The following is a 23415-nucleotide window of genomic DNA, read 5'->3' on the forward strand; positions in this document are numbered from 1 at the left end:
GCACTGTCGGATACCCAAAGGGTAATCCGCAGCCGGTTAAACAAGTAATCTAGGTTGGGTTTAGCCGGCACCGCCAGCAGATCCAACTTAGGAATAATTTTGTTGTTTATTAGTCCGGATGCTTGTATGGACGGCTGGCTGCTTAGAGTTGGATTAACTATAAGCACACAACCGTCTAGGGGCAGACAGAGCCGATGCATCAGGCATACCGCATGTATTAATTCAAATCGCCAAAAAAAAAAAAAAAAAAAAAAAAAAAAAAAAAAAAAAAAAAACAAGAGAAAGGCAAAAATTGCAAAAATTGAAAATTACAAAAATTGAAGCAAATTATATCAAGGCAAAACCGACATAGTCGGCAATTATATTAAAAGAAGATTGTCAGCCGGACCTACGTCCGGGGAAATTAGATACATGCTAAAAAGTACACGGCGCACAGGCCTGATGAAGGCAGGAAGGATAAACAATGTTAAGCTACTGCTGCTGCTGCTGTTGTTGTTGTGTCGGCTGGCCATGGCCGGTAGGAGTGGCTTCTTAAGTCTGCTGGGTTTGGGCTTCTCCAGCCTCACCCGGCACTATCTCTTCCGCGTGCTCCTCCTCCTCGATGCCGGCCCATTCTTCAAAGGGCGCCGGCTTCTCGGTCTCGAGAACTTAAGCGTCAAATACTTTAGTAGCGTATTTGTATCTCAAGTCGAAGAAGGCATAGTCGATGTCCGGATGGATCATGGACTAGGTCATCTTCATGCGCTCCTCGCAGTCGCGCTCGTTCTTGGTGACCAGCCGGTCTTGTTCAGCTACCAACTGGTCCTTGTGCTCCGTCTGGGTCTGGGCCAGCTCATTTTTCAACCGGGTGACCTCAGCCTTCAGCTTGGTGTTCTCCTTGTCAACCTCCCCCAAGGCCTTGACATCAGCCTTGAGGTTGTTGACCTGAGTATCAAAGTCGGCTGCTTTCTTGTTGGCCTCCTCAGCAGCAGCCGTGAGCTCCTTGATGAGCTTTCCCTGTTTCATCTCCCGACGTTTAGTTTCGAGTTCATACATAATCGTTTTATATTGGGTGACATCAATAAGGTCGGCTGCCCTTCTTTGGGCATCCCTTACCTCCTCTTGCTTCTTCCGCAAGGGGACCTTCATCCCATCAACCCTCAACATCACCTGCAAAGTCAGCCGGAAAGAAGTTAGCTTCTCAGTTATGCTACAACCGGCAATGAACAAAATTGCACAAAAATACCCCAACCGGTAAATTACCTCAGCCAGCAGTGAGTTGATGCATTCAATGTTGACTTGGTTGATACCCGGTACCGCCTCCTTTTCGGACTGGGTGAGAGTCCTCAGGATTCTCTTGGCATAGTTTTGCAGATCCGGCCAACGAAAAAAGGCATCTGCATCATGAGATTTATTTGTTAAGTACTGAGCATATGCAGCGCCTATATTCTGTCGGCTGCCTGAAGAATCCCTTGACTGGGTAACTTGGACTTGACTCGAACAAGCCCAAGCGGTCAGGGGGGAGGTCAAAGGTGAGAGCAGTACCTTGGTTTTCAGGCTGAGGGGTGACACCACCCCCAGCCGCATTGGAGCCGGATGCAACAGTTAGCACCCGGCTAGAGGGAACCTCAGGCTCCCCAGTTCTGGCCTCAGCCGGCCCTGAGTTCAAGCCCAGATCTCGCAGACTCTTGCCTGCTGAAGTAGGCCTGTCAGGAGCCGGCGGTCTTCCGACAGAAGCAAGGGTAGCCGGAACCCTCCTTCTCTGAGAAGCAGGCTGGGAGAGTTCCTCTCCCGGTCTCTTCATCATCTGCCTTAAGGAACGCGGTACGTTCTTGCTCTCCGTCTGCAAAAGAAAACAAAGCAACTGGTTAGTATTAAAATGGGCTACAAGTCATACAGACGGTACAAAGGTCAGCCGGTACTTACCCCATCGTCTTTGGCCACCGGTTGGGCCTTCTTTTTCTCTAGTTGTTCCTTTCTGATCTCAGCGGTTGACTTAGCCGGAGTCTTTTCTGGAGGAACCATTTCCAGACCTTTCTCTGCAAAAAGGAAAAATAAAATTAGAAATCATTCAAACACCACACAAGCGACATAAGATGCCGGTTAGCAATCAACGTACGTTTGCTCCAGAAAGTGTTAAGACCGCAGGCGGAAAGCAACACCTCGTTTTTAAACCAATCTGGATGAGGGACCCAGAATTTAGGGACAATGACTTGTGTCCCATCATCCAGAGGCAGTGTGGTCTTCTTGAAAAGACCCGGCTCCATTATTTGATCCTAGGCCCTCTCCGATATTTTGAGGAGGACACACTTCTTTCCCAAGAGAGCCAGGTGTTTTTTGTAGTGACGCAGCCGGTGGTTCTATTGCGGAGAAGGGGAAGAGACCATGTAAAACTTGCTCTTCCAGCAGCTCCACGAGACGGCTTTTCCAGCGTCATCATATACTCCGGATGCGTGGTCAATGTGTACCACGCATTCCAGCTGCCTGGGGCACGGCTGAGATAGTGCATATGTGCAAACGCCTCCCAGCTAGGCATTATGTCCTGCATTTCGCAGGTGGCTATGTACCGAAGAATGTTCACCCAAGAGTTGGGTGTGAGATGCCAGACGCCAAGGTCGTAACCCCTTAGAATGGCTTTAATTGTGTTGTGGAGGGGAAACCGAAGGCCGGCTTTGAATGCCGCCTCATAGCAGCCGAAGTAATCATCAGCGTGGTCCAAGTCGTCATCCCAGATGACGGCTGCCTCCACAGGTGGAACAACGACTTCCCATCCAGCCCCTACTGTTTTTGAAGAAAATTACTTGAAGATGCCCCAAACGGTAAAATACCGGCTGTGGGTCTATTGAATGCAAGAAGAGTAAATTGACTAAGTCAGACAGTACCTTAGTGAATTGAGCAAAGAGCACTAAAACGGTATCCGGATGAGTCTGAAAAGAGGGAGCTGGTTGAACGCAAAAGCAGCCGGTGTCAGAGCTTTTTTCTCTCAAGGAAGTTTTTGCAAAAATTTGTAAAGTATGAAATGAGGGAAGGAAGCCTCCCATTTATAGGAGGGGGCAGAAGGCGAACCGTCACCTCCCCCACCACTTCAAATTCGAAATTCGAATAAAAAAAATGGAGGGAAGGAGCCGAACCGTCACCTTCCCAGAATGTGACACGTGTCACATGTGCCACGTGGCAAGCCACGTCACACATGTGAGGGGCAAATGTTTGGGGTAAAATTACCCTATGCCACATGGACCAATGACATGCTGACACGTGTCAGCCCCAGAGAGGCCCAATGGGATTCAATCGGATGCTGACACGTGGCACGGTAACCCTAATAGGGGAACTGATCCTCTTCTACTATAAATAGAGGAAAATCCTCATTTATTACACATTCATAAATACAAACACAAAAAACCGAGCAATATTAATTGCAGAATTCTCTTTGAATTAGAGAGAAAATCCATTTACTTTTCGCACATTTATACATCCGGAGACGTTCTAACTTGATCGTCGGAGGCGGAACTCCACCCAACCGGAGTTTCGTGGTTTTGCAGACAGTCGACGCGTATTCCCGGAATTGTAACTCTCCCGAGGGACTCTAAAAACCCTGAAACAGTTTTGATCTGCTTTGTCTCGGGGGCTTGGGTTGAGGAATTTGTTGAACATATGCTGCCATGCTGCTTCCCTCCTCCTACTGACTGTAGAAAAAGATAAATGCGCACCGACAACTCGGTTTTATTGCGATTGATGTAGGGTTTTGTTAATTTGTTTCAATAAGTGCGATTGATCTAGGATTTTGTTAATTTGAGCTTTTGGAATTGTGAATATACGGAATGAATTATGGGTATACGGAGTATTTGAATTGTGAGTATTTTTTAGTATTTGATACTTGAATCTTGAAATTTCAGTAGTTTGATTTGTGGATGTATTGTGAATATTGTATTGGTTGTCATTTAATGTGATTTTTTGGGTATATTTTGACTGACTTGTTGATTATGGACTTTATGGTATGCATATATTTTGATCGCCTTGAACTTCAATTTTAACTAAGATTCTGGTTTGGTAAATCTGTTAAGTCAGTCTAAGTTATAAATTTGACATATATAATGGTTCATGGAGATAGGTCAACTGTTTGTGTTGCATGTGTGTACATTGGTCACCTGCTAATTGCAATGTTTCCTTGTGTGTGTGTGTGTGTGATGATCAGGAGTTGATTCTACAATCCGGTTGGGCTATTTGGTTTATAGAGGATAGAATTTTGACATAGTAGCTTGCAATTCCTTTGGTATACAAGGTAATCTATGTGTTTATTGTAGTGGTTTTTGTGAACTTGTATTGAGAAACTTAGTGGAGTAAAAGAATTAGCGTGGTTTTTTTTTTTTTTTACTTAGCTTAGGGTACATCAGCGTGGTTTTAAGTTGTCACAAGAGTAGGAATGGAGGGTGATAATGGAGGATGGAAGGAATGGAGGGTGACAATGTTGATGTTCTTCTACTATGCAATTCTTTGCTGCTGCTTTTTGTGCTATTGTGATGCTGCTTCTATGCGCATATGTTGCTCTTTGTGTGTAGGTGGATTTGGTGAAGTATAAGGGTAATTTAGATGAAACTTTCCCATATACAAAATTTTATTTTATTTTATTTTATTTGTGTATAACCTTGTATTTTATTTTATTTTATTTTATTTTTGACGAAAATTGTAATATTACAGTCTTTTTAATGAAAATAAGTAACTTTATATATATGTTAGTGTTTATATATCAATTTAAGTGAAAAAAATGCAAAAAAAAAAAAATATATATATATATATATATATTTTTTTGGGGCATTAAGGGCACCGGTTTTGAACTGAACCGGTGCGATTAACACGTTATTAGCACTGGTTAACAGGTGCTAATAACTTTTATTACCACCGGTTTTGAACCGGTGCGAATAATCTCACTTATTCGCATCCCTCAAATCTAAATCGGTTCAAAACCGGTGCGAAAAGCCGGTTTTGAACCAGTGCGCATTTCCCTTTTTCTACTAGTGGTGTAAGAATGAATTTTGATAATTAATGGGAAATACTCCACTCATTCCTATTATGACGGAAAACGACGCATGCATGGTCCTAGTATACGATCATAAACAATATGGTGCATGACTCGAAGACAAAGTGTGGGCAACGACTTAACAAGTATGATTAGGTGAGTTCATTAAGACTCGTGATATAATCGTATGGCTAGACATGAAGACGTTGTGGGAAAACAAAGGACCCAAAGACCCAATAGCACGGAAGACTAAAAGACAAACTAAGTTGATTAATTTTGTCCAATTTTAATGTTTACGCAATTTACTAGGTAAAAGCGGTCCATTGGCAATGGTTATTCATAAGGAAGATAACATGAACCACAATCAAAGACAAAGAACACATGTTAAGATTAGCACAGTAATCACAAGTGACTAGGAAGAAGGACTTGAATTCTAGAAGAGTTAGGACTCATGGGAAAAGATAAAAAAAAAAAAAAAAAATCTACAACTCTATGTCACACGAGTTGACACGTGTTAGAGGACTAAGAGAAGTAGAAGATTGCCTAAGACTAGCTTACACGAAAAACAAATAAAAAAAAAAGGTAGGACGTTAAAAAGAACTCTTAAACTTGACATGTTGTAGTATCTCGGTTATACCTTTTGATTTGTGACTCTGATTGGGACGAAACCAACACCTTATGAAAAATTACACTTGGGCTATTGATCCATTGGTAGCACGACATGTAACACTTTCTAGAACTCCGACTATGACCAAAATAAGTTGACGCTTGTGCAGGATATGGGAATAAAAATCCGGGTTGACTCAAAAATAAAATAAAAAACCTATGACTCGACTCTAATAAAAAAAAATGCACATATAAGTACATTGTCACGCATGATGCAATGAAGTTCGCAACCTAGAGTCTTGGTTCTATGTTCAAGCTAATGGTCGGCTTATTTGGGTGTCAAAAGGGTACCATGGTTAAAAGTTTGGACGCTTTAGCAAAGCAGCCTCCCTTGAGGGTGTATGCCGACGGGCGGCTCCACAAGTTCGTGATGAAATCGAACTCAACTCCATGGTTTGGGTAGATTTAATAACTCGAATGAACCCTCATTGTTATGAACGTTATCGGATCGATAGAGCTTAAATCCCCCGGGGCTAGCCACATATGTAGAGCACGTACTACTGTGGTAAAATAGGTAACCTAAAATGCATATGCATATGTGACAATGCCAATTAAATCGCAGGAATACAATTCAAGAATCTTTCAAGTCTCATCCACTCATCTCAATTAAATACCAATCACTCAAATCGATAAATAACTAAGAATCCTCCGATGGAGTCGCCAAATTATAGGCGTCATTCGAAGCGCGCCTACTTAAGCATGTTGTGAATATGCTTGGCATTCTTAGAAAGTGAGAATTGACATTATACGATTAGGGACAAATAAAGTAGGGGGCTATCAACAAGTTTTTAAAAAACTTGTAAACTGTTCACGGATCATTTAAGGCAACCACGAATAAAGGACAACGATAGGCAACAACGATTGACCCGTAAAGGTTACACCCCATTCATAATCCATGAAATTACTAACTCCATATGGTTCGAAACCACAAAAGGAGGATCGAAGATGATGACACGAAGTGAGTCACGGGGTCACATTCACTCATATTGGCTTCTACTCGATTCTTATTGTAAAAAGTCATTCCTGCGATCTCAAAGGCATACGAACAGAATTTAATTTGCTCCAAACTAATATTAGGCTAAATTGGTTGAATATTATGCAACACATAATTCTAAATATCATGATCAATTGATTAAACAACATTAAAAATGAACCTAAACCCGTCGTCCAAATTATTTATTAGGCGTTATATTCAATTACAGATTCTCATTAAACATGCAATATGGTGATCAACAATAACAATAGAATAAACAATAATATTAGAACCAATTTAACCATAATACACTAGTAGAAAAAATGACATTTGCTACGATTTTTCTAAGGGTATTTGCTACAGTTTTGAACCGTAGAACTAGTGGGCGTAGCAAATAAGGAAAACTATTTCCTACGGTTCAGAATCGTAGCAATTTTAAGGTTTTTGCTATAGTTTTTTTAACAAACCGTAGTGTTTTTGCATTTTTGCTACGGTTTTTTCAAAAAACACCGTAGCCTTTTGCTAAATTATGCTACGGTTTTTTGTCTAAACCGTAGCAAAAAGTGACCCATAAAATATAATTTTTTTTTTTTTTTTTTTTTTGCAATTTAAAAGCTTAATTAGTGCTGATAGTATAACATGTACATAAAAGAAACTATATTCATAAAACTTGTCTTAATTTACAATGTAAACTATATTTACAAATAAGAAACACAAGTTACTCATATTTATGACAAGTGATAAATTTAAAGACACTAAGGATTATAGTTTTCAACAACTGGACTCACATCTAAGCTTTGGCTTCACATTGAGAGAACCTTTAAACTACCTTCTTTTGAATAAGTACTAGCACATAGCACCTATGTGCTTAGAAAGTGTATAGGATGGCACTGGTTTTCTAGTGGCACAATTTAAAGTACAAAACGTACGTACTACTTTGATTAAATGTAACAATGTGATTTCAGTATTACATTTTCGAAGTATTAAATATACCACTAGCACAGTTAAGTGAAATATTCAAGTTTTCTAATGTCTCGTAAATTACGCTTCTGCCCTCCTATACACTTCGTTTGTCAAATAGGTGCTATGTACTAATATGCACTCCCTTCATTTTATGGAGTTGGCTTTTTCTTTACTATCTCAACTCCTGCTATTTCATTCTTCTCATTGTAATATAAATCTTCATTTTTGATAACTTCTTAAGCAAATCCTCTAATGTATCCCAATTTCATGTCTCTTTCTCCCCAAATCTTGTACCATAAAGAGACCACACCGTATATGACATTTTTCTTGCATTGGTCTACAAATAACAATCATAAATTGATTTAGAGGGATTGTTACAAGAGTAATCCTCAGAGGTCATAGAGAGAATAACTTACTTCCTAGAGGAACTCATAGTCAACAAAAGTTGTTCCTGCTTGACCAGAGATAAGCTCCTTCAATTCCATTTACACGTGGCAAGAAAGAAGCAGCTTCAATTCATCTAAAGTATACAACCGCTGAGGCACCTGCACTACACATCAAACTTTCATTTAACAACACAACATTAAAGTGTGAATCCATAACATATCAACTTTGAGACAATTATCAGGAAGCAAAAGTTTGAAAGACAACCGGCCTTATTACAAGAGACAAAATATAAATTGAGCAATATTATTTCTGAAAATTCAACATAACCAAATACTCGATAATCAATTGTAACTACTGCAACACAGAGTAGTTACAACTGATTGTGAGGGATTAACTTAATATTATTAAGCGGCAGGAAAAAAAAAAATAAATAAATTAAAAGAAATCAAAGAGTTTATACCTTGCTGTGATTGATTAAACACAATTTAAGAAAGAGCACAGGATGAGGCGCAACACTGATCCTTTGATTCATTAGGTTTTTTTTTTCAAAATTTGACCAATTAAATAAAAGGGTACAAGATCAGGCCCAAAAAAGCAACTTAGTAAACAAAATTATAATCAGCATAAATAATCCTGCAAATCAGAAAAAACAGCTTGAATCTAAACTTGTACTTTCTCTCTTAACTTGAATGTAACTTGTAAAAACAGCTTAAATCCAAATTAATTAGCAAATTAAATAACCCTCAAAGAAAAACTACACTATTTTTACCTAATTAAGAACTATCACCAAGTCATATAGTAACAATTCTATGCTCAATCGTTACACACAAAGCTAACGGGAAATTAGTCAACATTTCTCGAATTATCCCAAATTTTCCCCACAATTAAAATCCCTTAATCTCAAATTACAGAAAGAATAACTTAATCAGTAGAAATCAAAGCGAAATGAAGAACAACTCATACCTAAATAAGCAAGCAGCAGTTAAAGATTTAATAAATTCAACCAATTTAGGAGAAAGAATTTTCAGTATGAGAATGAATTAGAGCTAAATTTTTAGTGTTGTATTGAAAAATCTAAGGAAAAGAATCCGTATGACGAAATTAATAGAGATTTACCTTCGGTGATTGAGGACGAAATTCAGCAAATCACCTTCAGCAATTGGTGTCGCGGCGACGGCGGTGGACTCTCCAACCAGAAGTTTTAGGGCGAGATAAACAAAATTATTTGATTACATGTGTCATTCGAATAATCATTTTCGTTCATAAAAACCGTATCATCTAACATTTGATTGGGAAATTTAGCAGAAAACACCATGGATGCCATTCGAAGGATGTGAGAGATGAAGATGCTTAGAAAAACGAGTGAAAGTGGAGAATTTGATCACGGCAAAACAGGAGAGAGAAAAAGGAGAATAGAAGAAATGACAAAAATGGCGGATCTTGAGGGGTTTGAGGACTTTGAGATGAAAGAGAGAGTGGAGTAGGAAGGAGGAAGGCTAGGGTTCTCTGTTTGCTTATGTTGGGTTTTAATTTGTGGGCTTGTCTATTGGGCTACGGTTAAAATAAAACCAAAGCATTGTTGTAAAAGGCAAACCGTAGCCTTTTCTTGGTAATATTCGGTTTCATCATCAAATTAAGTCTAAATTGCTTCGGTTTTCCATAAGACCGTAGCACATTTGGGCTGGTAAAAGGCGCTACGACATTAGTCAAATCATCAAAAATATAATAATAAACCCTAACATGATACTAGCAATATTAAAAAAAAGGTAAGTAATTGAATGAATTACTCACGTTCCGCGCTTCTTTAAATTGCTATATCATGAATAAAATATTAGTAACTTCTAAGAATAATAAATCAAATTGAAATTATATTAAAGTGGAGTTGATTTGGTCCAAACCCTCAATCGGTTCTACCTTTCACACCTTGGTTTAAGAAAGGAACTTCGGGTATTGTACGGAGTCCTTGGAGTGCTTAGAGAAGGAAGGGTGTAATTAGGAGAATAGGTTTAAGGCTTAGAATGTGAGAGAGAGGAATTAGAATGTGTGTTGGTGCCCCGAAGCTGTGAAATCTGCCTCGTATTTATAAAAGAAATGAGAGGGGTGAGGCTTGGAACCCTAAATATGAGGCGCTGCGGAGAAAAAAACCCTAAAAATTGTCGTGTCACGGCAGAATTGCCGCGGCACGGCAATAATTGCCGCTATACGACAAAATTGTCGTGGTGTGGTAGGTTCCAGTTTTTACGCGTTTTTTAAACTTTGATAATTTTTATCTGTAAACCAGAATAAGGCATATAATATATCGTTTGAAAGATCATCAAGTCTACTTTCCAACCCAATTAGAATCTGAATTGCTAAACATCGCCCGCGAATCTCCACATAAAGCCCACAAAATTAGAGTGAATTGTCACTTTTGCCCTCAAAGTAAAAAACACAATTTCTTCTCTCAATTCTGTACTTCCACTTTCTCTCTCTAAAAAACTTTCCGAGCGATGTCGAGGCGGCCCGGCAAGGAAGTGGCGGCACAGGCGGCGGGTGGACAGCGGTTTTCCGGCGAGAAGGTATTTTTTATTAATTTTGTGTTTAAAAATTAAAAAAAAAAGGTCGGAGGCGGTGGCGGCGCCTAGGCCAGACGCCACCACCACGGCGGCGGCGCCTAGGCCAGACGCCACCACCACGGCGGCGGCGTCTAGCCCAGACGCCACTACCACGGCGGCGGCGCCTAGGCCAGACGCCGTGACGGTGGCGGTGGCGTCTGGCCCAGGCGCCAGAACCACGGCACCGGCGTCTGGCCTAGGCGCCGCCGCCTTTTTATTTTTTTTTTTAATTTTTTTTTTGGTTTTAAATTTGAAATTTAATTTTCGAAAATAATTATTTTTTTTTTGATTTTTTTTTAAATTTGTTTTTCTTTTTTTTAATTTTAAATTTTATGTTTCTGATTTTTTTTTTATTTTGTTTTAAATTTTGTTGGTTTTTTTTTAAAAAAATTTTATGTTCCTCTTTTTTTTTTTTTAATTTTTAATTTTATGTTCTTGTTTATTGTTCTTGTTTTTTTTTTTTTTGAATTAGTTTTTTTACTTAAAAAAAATTTTATGTTCCCTTTTTTTTGTTATAAATTTTTTTTAAAATTTTGATGTTCTTCTTTTTTTAAGTTTTTATAATTTTATATTTTTCACTTTGTTTTTTCCAATTTGTTTTTTTTGGGTAATTTTTTTTTTTGCTTTGTTTTTTCCAATTTTTTATTTATTTATTTATTAGGTTATTAATTTTTTTATTTTTAGGTTGTTAATATTTTGTAATGTTTTTAATTTATTTTCCATCATATGTATATTGTTTTATTTATTTATTTTAATTACTTTTTTTATGTTTATATTACATGTTTATATTGCATATTACATGTTTTGTTATTTTGTGTTAGGCATCGTATTTTCGTTCTGGGGCTGGGAAGAGTATGGACATTATGAGAAGTACGATGAACTCAATGGAGAGCTCGGGGCCCAGACACGTTAGATCCCGTGGTATTTCGGCCTCGGCTCGTAGAGAACGGGTGCACTATTCTGAGGATGATGAAGATGATGATGGTGATGAGGAGGAGGAGGAGGAGGATGCAGATGAGGATGTGGACGATCAGAGTGGACCATATGATGATTACGGTCCATTCAGTCAGAGGCTTGATGATGTGTATGAGACGCGTAGGGTAGACGTGCGTAAGGGTAGAGATGGTAGATTTGTTAGTAGATCTGGCACATCATCTGCGTCCACTGTGTCTGCGGTTAGCAGAAAACGGTCGAGGGCCGTTAATGATTCTTGGGTGGTGAGGGGCGAGGTGGCTGGGGGACCTATAGACGGGAGTGTGATTCCTAGCTTTCTAGGACACATCGCTACCCGTATTTGGGAGGACCAAGAGCGGGCTTTGGATAGCGGCATTTTGAAATGCCAAACCCGGGAGAGGACTTGTAACTTCTTGTGTAGTTGGGCTGAGGCTTGGCCGGAGGAGAGCGAGATGGTCGGCCGATTGAGGGCCACTAGAGTGAGCCACCTTCCTGCCACCATGCATGAGAGGATTGACTCGACGCTGATCACGGCTTTCGTTGAGCGATGGCAGCCGGACACGAACTCTTTCCACCTTCCGTTCGGTGAGATGACGATCATGTTGCATGACGTCGAGGCCATCCTTGGGATTCCCGTAGAGGGAAACCGAGCATCTGTTGTCACAGATGCGGATCAGGCAGATTTATTGGCGGAGCTGTTGGCGGTGGATAGGGCTGCGCTGTACACAGCGGCACTTGGTGTGTGGGATCACGGCGGTGTTAAGATCGCAGCAGTTTTGCAGCGATGTTTGCACCCCACTTCACGTAGGACGCAGGACACACAGCTGGCTGCATATGTTTTTCTTCTTCTCGGGTGTACCTTGTTTCCGGATAAGAGCGGAAACAAGCTCAGGCCACGCGACATAGTTGACGCGTGTGAGCCCGACAGAGTAGGCCAGTTTTCTTGGGGGTCGGCTACATTAGCGTACATGTATCGCCAGTTAGGATTCTCGAGCCGGGCTGATGCGGCAGGTATCACTGGATGTATGACGTTGTTACAGACGTGGATATACGAGTATTTCCCGGCGTTTCGACCACACCGCGACCCGGTTCCTATTGGGGATGGCCAGCCACGTGCCTGTGCGTGGAGTCCGCGTGTCGAGAAGAAGTCCATTGACCGCCTGCGATCGATACGGTTATTGCTTGACAGGATGTCCCCATTAGAGGTAAAGTGTTTAAATTATTTCTACTTTTATAGTTTGATGTGTTTATTGTATGAATCTTACTAATTTTAAAAAATGTGCAGGTGAACTGGATGCCTTTCGGCCAGAACCCTAGTAATAGGGTACCCAGGACCCTCTACACGGGACTGATTCAGTATCGTGAGATCGTAGAGGCGTACATGCCGCAGCGCTGTCTTCGCCAGCTTGGATATGTCCAAGTTGTTCCTCCTCCACCAGCATGGCCCAGTAAGGCCGTCCGATCTGCGTCGTTGAAGGAGTACGTCGTCCAATGGCCGGCAAGCATGATTGGCACGTGGGAGCAGTTTCCGATGGTTGCCCGCATATGGATTGAGCAGTTGCAGCGGCCGCCAACTGGGGTGGCTGCCATGTGTGACCAGCACTACATGGAGTGGTACAACCGGCACTCGCACCCGAGGTTGATCAGAGACGTCCACCACGGCGACGACGCCGATGATGATGATGTGCCACCGCCCACTGCCGTGGATGCGGTACGTCTCATAAAACATTTGTAGTTGTGTTTTTTTTCATATAATACGTCTCATAATACGTCGTTATTGAATTTTATGTGTTTTGTTATGTGTAGTGGATGGGAAAGATGACGCAGTTGGGACACAGACTTTTTGAGGAGAGGGACAACATGACGACTGCAACAGGCAGAGCTGTTATTGATGAACTGGAACGGGCCCTTGAGCAGTGGCAGTGGGCGTCACAGAGAGATTATTGATATGTCGGCAGTGCATTTATAAAACATTTTCCTAGTTGTTTGTAAAAGTTAACATTATCTGTTCTTATAATTATTATTTTAAGTTCTTAGAATTTGACATTATATTTTTAGTTTTTATAACTTTTATTTTAAGTTGTAATTAGTGGGCATACGAAAACTAAATACAGGTTCACATTTAAATGGGAAAACTAAATACGAAAATTAGAATCCGAAAATTAAATAAATGGGAAAAACATAGCAATAGCAATATTAGGTCACATAGAAAAGGCAACTAGATTGTTCCACTGCTGCACCCGGTCATGATATAACGCATCCCAGCCCTCTACGCTTGCTGTACGAATGGTGTACCACGTTGGTATAATCGGTGGGACCGGAAAATCGGGTGACAGGTCCAGTCGGATGAAATGTCTGTATGACGGCCCCAGAAATCCAATAGCAACCTCTCTTACCGGTCTGGTGACGGTCTCACGCGAACACCAAGGCAGAACCGTGGTACACGGATAGTAAGCTCGACCATGCAAACCAAGGCCGAAATGCATCACTGCACACTTGTAGATGTTTGCAACGGCGAAGAGATCAAGGGGCGCGTCGAACCAATGATTTTGACCGCAACGTCCTCCTCCCCACCGGATACGCTGCAGAGACCTATCCAAGTCCTGTCCGTACACGTGGCGATAAACAGCTCGGTTTGAGGCGATTTCACTGTACATCAACTGACGCACTAAACCGTAGTTGTCTTCACCCATCTGAAACACATCAGCCACAACCCGAAATCCACAGTTACCATCTGCAACCACATCATTCCACCCGTCTAGGAACGGCATCATGATGTTAGGGATCCTGTCTTTATATGGAAAATGTTCAATGTCCATTCTGCCTGTTGCACACATCAAAAAACACAATTAACAAGTTAGCAGAAAACTAAACAAACATCGAACGAAACTGCTCCAACTCCTCCTGTTCACGGTTGACTGTCTGTGGAACAGCATGCTCTCCGATAACGAGCGTCCGCCAGAATGGATGAACCTGATCAACATGTAACGACGCCCTATCTTGCGTAATTACGCGGTGAATGGTGCATGCACAAGGTAGTCCATGAGTCACCGATATAGCACATCCGCACCGAATAGCCACTTCATCACCCAACTCCCTCATCCTGGTGTGCTCGCTCAGAATCAACCCCAAGCAGTAGTGTGACACACGACCATGGAGAATCTTAAATATGAAATGGCTATACATCGTGCCATGTCGCCGTCTGGAGTCCTCGAGAGAGTTCTTGATGCCGTTCCTCTGAGTATCAATAGCCTTGTTTATTCTCTCGAACAGTGTATCCAGAGCAGAGGTGGAAGAATCAATCCAGTCCTTCAGAGCTCTATGAGCGCTCTCAACTCTACATGTAGTAGTGTTTCCAAAATGAAGAACTTGGTTTGTCCAATATTTGACAAACTTTTCCCTCTGAGGCACCCACTGCTGCATCACATAGTCTACGATTGCCGGGCACCATTGGTATGCATCCTTGAAGTTATCCAAGGCTCGGTCGTACTCTGCCTCCGTGGTAGCTTGCAGGATCTTCCGCCACTTACCATTTACCAATCTCTCTGCTGAATCTAAGTTCTTGTTGAAAAGGTTGTAGGCTTTGACTTTCACGCATTTGTTGATGTGCCATGTGCACAGTAAATGGCTCGACTCCGGAAACAGCTCCGCTATAGGGGCAAAGAGACCTCCCTCACAATCGCTGACGATGGCCGATGGCTGAACACTTGGGCCGATGTAATTTCTCAACTTCTCCAACACCCAACGGTAACTCGCAACCGTCTCATCCTTCATAACTGCATAACCAATCAAAAAGTTCTGGTTCGTTGGAGTCATCCCAACCATCTCAACCAGTGGAAACTTATACTTGTTTGTCTTGTACGTTGAATCGATCAGAATCACAGATGGCCAAGACGAAATCATATCAACACAATCAGGATGCACAAGGAACAAATGAGTCACCTCCGATGTGTCTTCATCAGATTCAAACCAGTACAGGTAACCACGTGCTTGTGCCTGGTGTAGAAGCTGCTGTATAGGGTTCCTTCCCTCTGACCGTTCAAACCTCAATTTATGTCTGACGTTGTAGATGAGTTGCTACTACTAAACAAAAACCTGATCTAATTGCAACCTGTTTCGCCCAATCAACCGCTTGTTGAGCATCTTCGAACAGACCATCGTGTACAAAAATCCCACTATAATCATTTCCGTCTCCACCATAATCCTGCAACAATAACATATAAATATAATCACATAAGAGTAGATTAAATTAATACATTTGACACAACATTAGCACAAAAGCAAAAACAATAATAAATTATAAACAACAAACAAAGAAATAAACAAAAAGTATTCAAAAAAAAAAAAAAACAAAACACAAAAATAAAAAACATAAACAAAACTTTAGATTAAATAAATAAAAATAAACCAAAAAAATAAAAACAAAAAAAAAACATAAAACGAAAAAAATTGTAAAAAAAATAATAAAAAATAAATAAATTAAAAACAAAAACAAATTAAAACAATTAAAAACAAAACAAAAAAAAAACCAAAAAAAAAAGAAAAAAATTGTAACACAAAAAAAAAAAAAATAAACAAATTTTAAATTAAATTAAAAAAAAAAAAAAAAAAAAATAGTGGTGGCGCCTAGCCAGGACGCCGCCACCGTGGCGGTGGCGTCTAGCCAGGACGCCGCCACCGTGGCGGTGGCGCCTGGCCAGGACGCCGCCACCGTGGCGGCGGCGTCTTGGCCAAACGCCACGGCCACGGTGGCGGCGTCCTGGCCAGGCGCCAGAGCCACGGTGGCGGCGTCCTGGCTAGGCGCCACCACTACGGTCACGGCGTCCCGGCAGGACGCCAGCCGCCAATTCGTGGTTTTAGATGGCTTCGTACCTCCTTTTCCGGCGTCAACGGCGTCTCTCCGGTGCATCTACCCGACGTTGAGGGCTCTTCGGTTTCACTCGGCGATCCAGTCCTGCTCCACATTTTTTATGAGTGAAAAATTTTATTTTCGGTAAAAATTAAAACAAGGGCAATAATGTCAACATTTTTAAAAAATGTGGGCTTTATGTAGAAAAACGCGGGCGATGTTTAACAAACCCCATTAGAATCAGGTCAAAATATTTTGTATATTTTGAGATATGGCCATTTTAGTGCAAAGGTGTCTGTTTTCGGCCGAGTTTTAGTGTTTTGCTTATATCTTCTTCATTTTAAATCGAAATTGGGCTTGTGATATACCGTTGGAAAGATTATTTCAAGAACTATCCAACCAAATAATATTTGGCTCAAAATTATAGGGCCACAAAATCAGTTTAGCTCAGTTTTGTGATGTGGACACGAAAAGAGGAAAATAAGTTATGGTATGGGGAAATTAATTGGGTTAGTTTATGAAATGTATTGGATTGAATATGGATTTAAGCACTTCAAAGATTAAATAATCAACCCGACCAATAATGGTGGTGAAGGGTTGTTCATCATAAGGTTTGGTTTTGGGGAGACATTTTTAGGTGTCTACACTTACACACTTTCCTTACACCTTGCAAGAGAGAAACAACTACCCATTTTTTTGTTTGTTTGTTACTATTTTCTCTTTTGTTTTGCCCCTCAAAAACGAGTTTCGCTGTAAAGATGGTGTAATTCTCTAAGCAGTTTGAGGCACAACTAGTGCCTGAGTGGAAAGACGCCTTCGTCGATTACGAGCAACTAAAGAAAGATGTTAAGAAGATTCACTTCTTGAACTCTAACAATAACTGATCAACACAACAAAAACATGCTTCTTTTGCTTCTTCCTTGATTTCTTCCCTAGGAAAGTTTTCCTCATTTGGGCAGAAACATACTGATCATCGCATAATTCATGTACATCCCCTGTTTTTACTCTGTTTTCATAAAATTATGACACTAAAAAATAAAATAATGACATAATGTTTTTATGAATAACAGGTTCATAAGAAGCTAGCATCCTCAGTGAGCAAAGGGGACCTTTATGAGACTGAATTACTGGAGCAATTCGCGGATGTCGAAGCTGCCGCTGAATTTTTTGCGTGTTTGGATCACCAACCCAACAACGTGAACCAGTTTTACGGGATCAAAGAAAAAGAGTTTGTTGAAAAAGGAATTTCAGCAAGTTAGCAACTTAATTTCTTAATTGAGGCTCAAAATGAGCTTAAGAGGAAAAGGGAAGCTTATTCTCAGGGTTCCAATTCCAATGAATGTCAGTCCATTTCAAGCCGACTCTCATGTTGTAAGCACCAATTAATAATTTATGCACTGATATAAATCTAATAAGATTTCATGTGGCTATACTTTTTTTTAAGTATAAGATACGATAATAGTCTAGAGGACGTGCATGAATATTAAAAAGTGATAGATGCGACTATGCGACTAATGAAGAATAGAGAAAGTAGATTGTTATGTAAGAAAAATAATGAATAATTCAGTTTTAATACTCTGTAATTGGCAAATTTCACCTTACAACTAATACAGAAATTATGCAATGGGTTTGTTGGAACTAGTTATCAATAGAAATTCTTTAGCCTACATAATGGCAGACTGGTAGGAGTACATTAAGTTTCTTGCTTTACGTTTTTGCTATGTAAAGAGACACAACAGAATTTGTAAACAAGATTTAGTATCTTGAACACACACTAAGTTCATCATTATATTATCATAAATATTTAAAACGTTGGATATTTCTCTTTGTAAAATTAAATTAGATTATCCCACTAATTAAACAAATTAATGTTACAAATATTTGATTTAAAACTCCTACTTCTTTAATCTATGACATCAGATGTAGGTCGTTGAATCAACCAGGCAGTCAATTTTAGGTAAGGGAAAACTATCCTTAGGACACGCCTTGTTGAGATCAGTGTAATCCACGCACATCCGCCAAGTTCCATTCGACTTCTTGACCAGAACTACATTGGCCACCCACTACAAGAAAATTGTATTTTCGTAGCGATCATTTTGTATTGATTGTACATTCGCTACAATATGCACGTGTATTTGTTAAATAGTAGAGGAAATCGTATCATTTTACAATCGTCATGGTAATCCCATATAAAATCGATACGGAAAACATAATAATACATGTCCACACTTTTTTCGCACATTTATAAAATTATGAGAATCGTATCGTTTACAATCGACACTAAAACCCAAAAATCGATTCGAAAGGCCTTTATTACACTAGATATACAAATATTCTTTGACAAAGAATACATAAAATATGTCATATCTTATTGGTAAAATATTTAATATTAGAGCTTGAGGTTTCATGGTCGAAACTTGTAAAGATCATACATTTTTTTTTATTAAGAAAATGAGTTCAATATTTATAGCGATTATAATCGCTACAATAATCACCATGATTGGATGTAGTTTTTCGTATTAATTATTGAGGGCAACCCCATCGATATCGAAAACCACTACTAAAGGCTATGGTAACGGCGGATATTGTATCAAAATACCATTCGTTGGGAAAGCTTTTTGTAGCAAATACAATCGATACCAAAGATTAGAATAATAGCTATGAAAACGTAATTTTCTTGTAGTGACCAAGTCTGGGTAATAACATTGCCGAATGAAATCTGCGTCCATCAACTTCTTTACTTCGGCTGCGGCCGCCTGATTCCTCTCTTCACCATGATTTCTCTTTTTCTGTCGAACGGGCTGAAAGGAATGGTGTCCTTCCTAGTGTATTATTCTGATAGAGGGTTCATAGTTATTAGAAAGCTAATTCTTCAGTGAGGTCAAGTGATCGGAATGCCTAGGTGGAGGGCGCTTCCGATTAATAATGTTATTTTACAATTAATATTACGGCTTAATCTTGACTAAACCCTTCGGGTCAAACCTAATCGAATAACCGATCCGAGACAATGAATCAATCCAAAGGATTTGATGAGTCATCAAAGTATTACGAATGAAGACATCGGATATCGAGCATAGAGCGTCGAGACCGAGCGTCGCAAATTCAACAAGCGACAAGTTCGAGCTAGGCCGTAGCTTCACATTGGCTTAGCCATGCAAATGCTAGGCCAGCTCGAGCTAGCATGCGCATCGCAATGCTAATCGCAAGCCTAGCATGCATTGCGTGCTGGGCCAAGCGTGCAAGCATGGCTGGCATTGCTTGCCGCAAGCATGCTAGCAGCTAGCGCATGCTAGCAGCTAGCGCATGCTAGTGTGCTAGTGTACTGGGCCATGCACCCAGCCGCAAGCCTACCAAGCATTGCAGCATGCTTGGGCCTCGCACAGCACAACACGCAGCATCGCAAGCCATGCGTGCGTGTGTGTGGTTGTGCGTGCTAGCAAAGCCCGCAAGCATCGCAGGCATGATGCCTTGCATGCTTGCTAGCATGCTAAGCCAGGCACCTAGCGCATCGCTAGCCAAGCACCCATCGCAAGGCTAGGCCTTCCTAGCATGCTAGGCGCCCAACTCATCGTAGCCTCGCATCGAGCAGTGCACTCGCACAGCACACGCATTGCAGCAGCGTGCTTTGTATGCTTGTGTGTTTCTTAGCGTGCTTGCTAGCGAGCAGCACCATGCACCTCGCCACTCGCATAGTAAGCAACACCCAGCAGCATCGTGCACAACATCCCAGCGATGCATGCGTTGGCTGGCTGTGTGGCTGCGCGTGTGCGTGGGCAAGCTGGCCAGCAGCCCAACCTTGGTGCTAGGCGCCAGCTGGCTGCCAAGGCAGGCTGCTAGCCTGCTACGTGGCTTGGTCAGCCGGTCAAGGGGAAGGGACCAATGTAGTTGGTGGTTGGCTTGGGGAGCAAGGTGACTTGTTCCCCCCTTTGGGTGGTCCTCACCTTCACTCTTCCTCCTTATGCCACTTGTAGCTTGTTTATTGAATTGCATTTTATTTTGTTTTTGATTAAAATAAAATAGGGAAAATGCAAATCTCCCACATTGATTGAGAATGGGAAATCAAGGTTCATTTCCCTATAAATACCCAAGTTTTTGGATTTGGGAAGAACACTTGAGGGGAACTAAAAAGGCATCTCCTTGAATAAGTGAGAAAACCTTAAGTTTGTAATACTCTAGTTTTTGTTTGTTAAGTCTTGACTAACCTTCGGGACTAAGATCGTTCGGGTCGGGTTCGTGGGTACGAGCCGTTGGAGACCGTCGCGCTTGTGAGGTTTAGCTTCTCAAGTAAGAGCTCGGGTTCGAGCGAAGCAGACGTCAAGGGTAAGAACGTCTTTTCTCTTTCTCTTGTTTATTGTTTAATTATGTGATTGCATGCTTAGTTGCCTTAATTAGTGGGCGGGTCTTGGGCGGGTTTCTCTTCTGCGTAGAGTCGGACTCTACGAAACCCAACATCGGTATCGGAGCCGCGCTCACTTTAATATTTTGTAACTAATAATTAATTAAGGTGATTTAAAATGGATTTAAATTTCTGATTGTGCTTTCTAATTAGATTAGAAGCTCGTTTTAATTAGTTTTAATCTTGTATTTTACTAATTTTGGCTGACGAACCCAGATTTTGACTCAAAAATAGTGAATTTTGGATGGAATCGATGTTCTAAATCGTTTTTGGCTCTTTTAGGGTTGTCTAGAAGCCAAAATCCACCCAGAAACATGTTTTTCGAGGGGTTTTTCGTTTTTGACGAAATTTTTTAAATCTTTTAACCTTGATTAATTATTGCATGTTGAAAGTAGATTAAATGTATGGTTGCATCCCTAATCTACTGCAATTATAAACCTCATTAAGCATGTTTATAGTGAACTTGTAATTTTGAAGTCCCTAATATTTCAAAGATCCAATCTTTAATTTAATGGTTTATTTGGTTGGATTTTTGATTGTTAAATTCCATGTTTAACTAATTTTTGGATTTAATCATTTTTTAGTTGATTAAAGTCCTAAAAGTTCAAAACTTGTTATTGAAATTAATTTAATCTTCATGGTTGAAGATGTAATTTTTCAATTTTACACAAGTTATTGTTGGAAATTTTTCATTGGATGAAAGGGTTTAATTTTCCAACCCCTTTAATTTTGTCAAATCTCATTATTAATTTACATTTGATTAAATTGATTATGAGTGTAGCCTTTCAATTTTGTAGCATCAAGATAGACCTAAATTGATTTAAAGAATGATTCTTGAATAATTTAGGCTTGTGCACTATTAAAATTGAATTTAATTAAGTTGGACTTATTTTAATTTTTATTTTGCTCTAAATTGATTTTAAAATAAAATTTAGAATTAATTTTATGTCACACATATATCGGGATTAAAATCCCAAAATAATAGCACGCAAATCGAGGTAAAATCACCCAACCGCCACCAAGGCTAGTCGGGCTGCTCACGCAGCCCACATGTGGCTGCCTAGATGCGCATGGTGGTGTTCCCACCTCAACTTGGGGCAGTTGTGTGGCGGGCTGGGTATGTGCATTGAGTGCATGTTGTTGTGTGGTGTGTGGCTTGCTGGGCGTAGCTCGCAAGTGCTGCTTGGCAGTAAGGCAGCGAGTCACAGCAGGCCCATCCACACACTGCCAGCGCTAGTGTTGAGTCCCTTAGGTTTTGATTGATAGTTTTGAATGATGACAAACAGCTAAGGGAAACAGGTCCTTGAAAGTGTTCGATACAGTTGGGGGAACCAGCTAACATAGAACACTGTTTCCCCAGACAAGTTATTACTTACATGAGTTTTCTTATTGAACTAACTTGTCTTTATACAGGGAACAGTTATATGATAAAAGTGTTATGTACTGGTAGGGAACCAGTATGTACTGTTTCCATGGTTGCTACGTGGTACAGCAGTCACTTACTTTATGTTGTGCATTAACCATGTTACATGTGCAGTAGTTGAGTTGATTCCAAGACTTGGAGCATAGAAGCCTTTCGAAGATATTTCGAAGAAAGATTGTTTGCTCATAATAGAAGTATTCAAGGAAGATTCAAGTCTTGAAGATTACATGAAGAAAAGACGATTTATGCTTTAATATGTTATCTAGGTTTTCATGTAATATGCTCCGTAGTATGCTTGCATGTTTGGGTTATATAAGTGCTTAAAAGTATATTGAAGTATGATATGAAATCTGGTACAAAGTTGGAACAGGTTTCATAACATGTTTCAATTCAGGGAACCAGGTCGGGGAACCAGGTTCACTGTACGAAATATTCGAGCTGCCGTTTTGGAAAAAAGATTTTACAAAAAGATTTTTTCGAAAAGATTATTTTGAAAATATTTTGTGCAGCTGGAAATAAGATGAAATATTCTTGGTTACCTAAAAACTAGGAGTATTTATCTTAATTGATTCTATCTTTGTGATTAAATCAAATAAGATAAATACTTTCCTAAAATTACAATATATCTTATTCTCTAAGATTGTGTGATTTAAGGAAACTAGGTTTTAGGAATCTAAGCTTATATAAACTCATCTTATTTCACATATTTCGTGTGCCTCTCCAGAAATTAAAAGAGCAATTATTTGAGAGCATATACTTAAGCACTAATCCCATTCATCAAGTCATATACAAGAGCATTCTAGTACTTAAACTTTTTCTCTTAATTAGCTTCGTAGAAGTGAGATCAAAGGAGAGTTCTTGATTCGTGTATTGAGTCTTTAACAAAGGGGTTAAAGGCTGAGTGAGTGTTTGTGAGTTCAAACACATTGGGCTTACGAGTGTAAGTCGAGAGCACACTCGGAGTAGAGTGTGGGGTTTGCTGGTTCCCGGAGTAGGGAACAGCAGAGTGTTCTTTGTCTTTGTTTTTCGGAGTAGATTAATAAAGAACTTAGGATAGGAGGACGTAGGCCTGAGTTGGCTGAACCTCGTTAAATTTGTTGTGTTCTTTATTGCTTTGTTTTATTTCGTTAAATTTGTTGTCTTCTTTATTGCTTATTTATATTCCGCTGCGTACGGGAACCAGCACAACTGGTTCCTCACACATAATCCGAAAAGAA

General features: G+C 40.2%; 2 protein-coding genes and 1 long non-coding RNA gene across 4 annotated transcripts; 1 reads left to right on the forward strand and 2 right to left on the reverse strand.

The window, feature by feature from the left end:
• Positions 1 to 726: 726 nt before the first annotated feature.
• Positions 727 to 2246, reverse strand: LOC110689974 (hyaluronan mediated motility receptor-like). The gene is made up of 5 exons (XM_021866789.1): positions 2123 to 2246; positions 1906 to 2018; positions 1525 to 1822; positions 1243 to 1376; positions 727 to 1149 (listed from the first exon to the last, which is right to left on the reverse strand). Exons 1-5 carry the CDS (start codon positions 2244 to 2246, stop codon positions 727 to 729), a joined length of 1092 nt encoding a protein of 363 aa, XP_021722481.1.
• A 4967-nt stretch (positions 2247 to 7213) lies between these two features.
• LOC110690050 lies at positions 7214 to 9530 on the reverse strand. Of its 2 annotated transcripts, none has more exons than XR_002505000.1 (3): positions 9099 to 9530; positions 8012 to 8140; positions 7214 to 7932 (listed from the first exon to the last, which is right to left on the reverse strand). It is a non-coding gene; the product is annotated as an uncharacterized LOC110690050 (long non-coding RNA). The 2 variants fall into 2 exon arrangements; XR_002504999.1 differs by having other exon boundaries at positions 8012 to 8145.
• A 910-nt stretch (positions 9531 to 10440) lies between these two features.
• On the forward strand, positions 10441 to 13579 carry LOC110690051 (protein MAIN-LIKE 1-like). Its single transcript, XM_021866879.1, has 4 exons — positions 10441 to 10540; positions 11398 to 12735; positions 12816 to 13241; positions 13337 to 13579. Exons 1-4 carry the CDS (start codon positions 10472 to 10474, stop codon positions 13475 to 13477), a joined length of 1974 nt encoding a protein of 657 aa, XP_021722571.1. The 5' UTR covers positions 10441 to 10471; the 3' UTR covers positions 13478 to 13579.
• The last annotated feature ends 9836 nt before the right edge of the window (positions 13580 to 23415 follow it).

The sequence above is a fragment of the Chenopodium quinoa genome, unplaced genomic scaffold, assembly GCF_001683475.1.
Source record: "Chenopodium quinoa cultivar QQ74 unplaced genomic scaffold, ASM168347v1, whole genome shotgun sequence".
NCBI classification, from domain to species: Eukaryota; Viridiplantae; Streptophyta; class Magnoliopsida; order Caryophyllales; family Amaranthaceae; genus Chenopodium; species Chenopodium quinoa.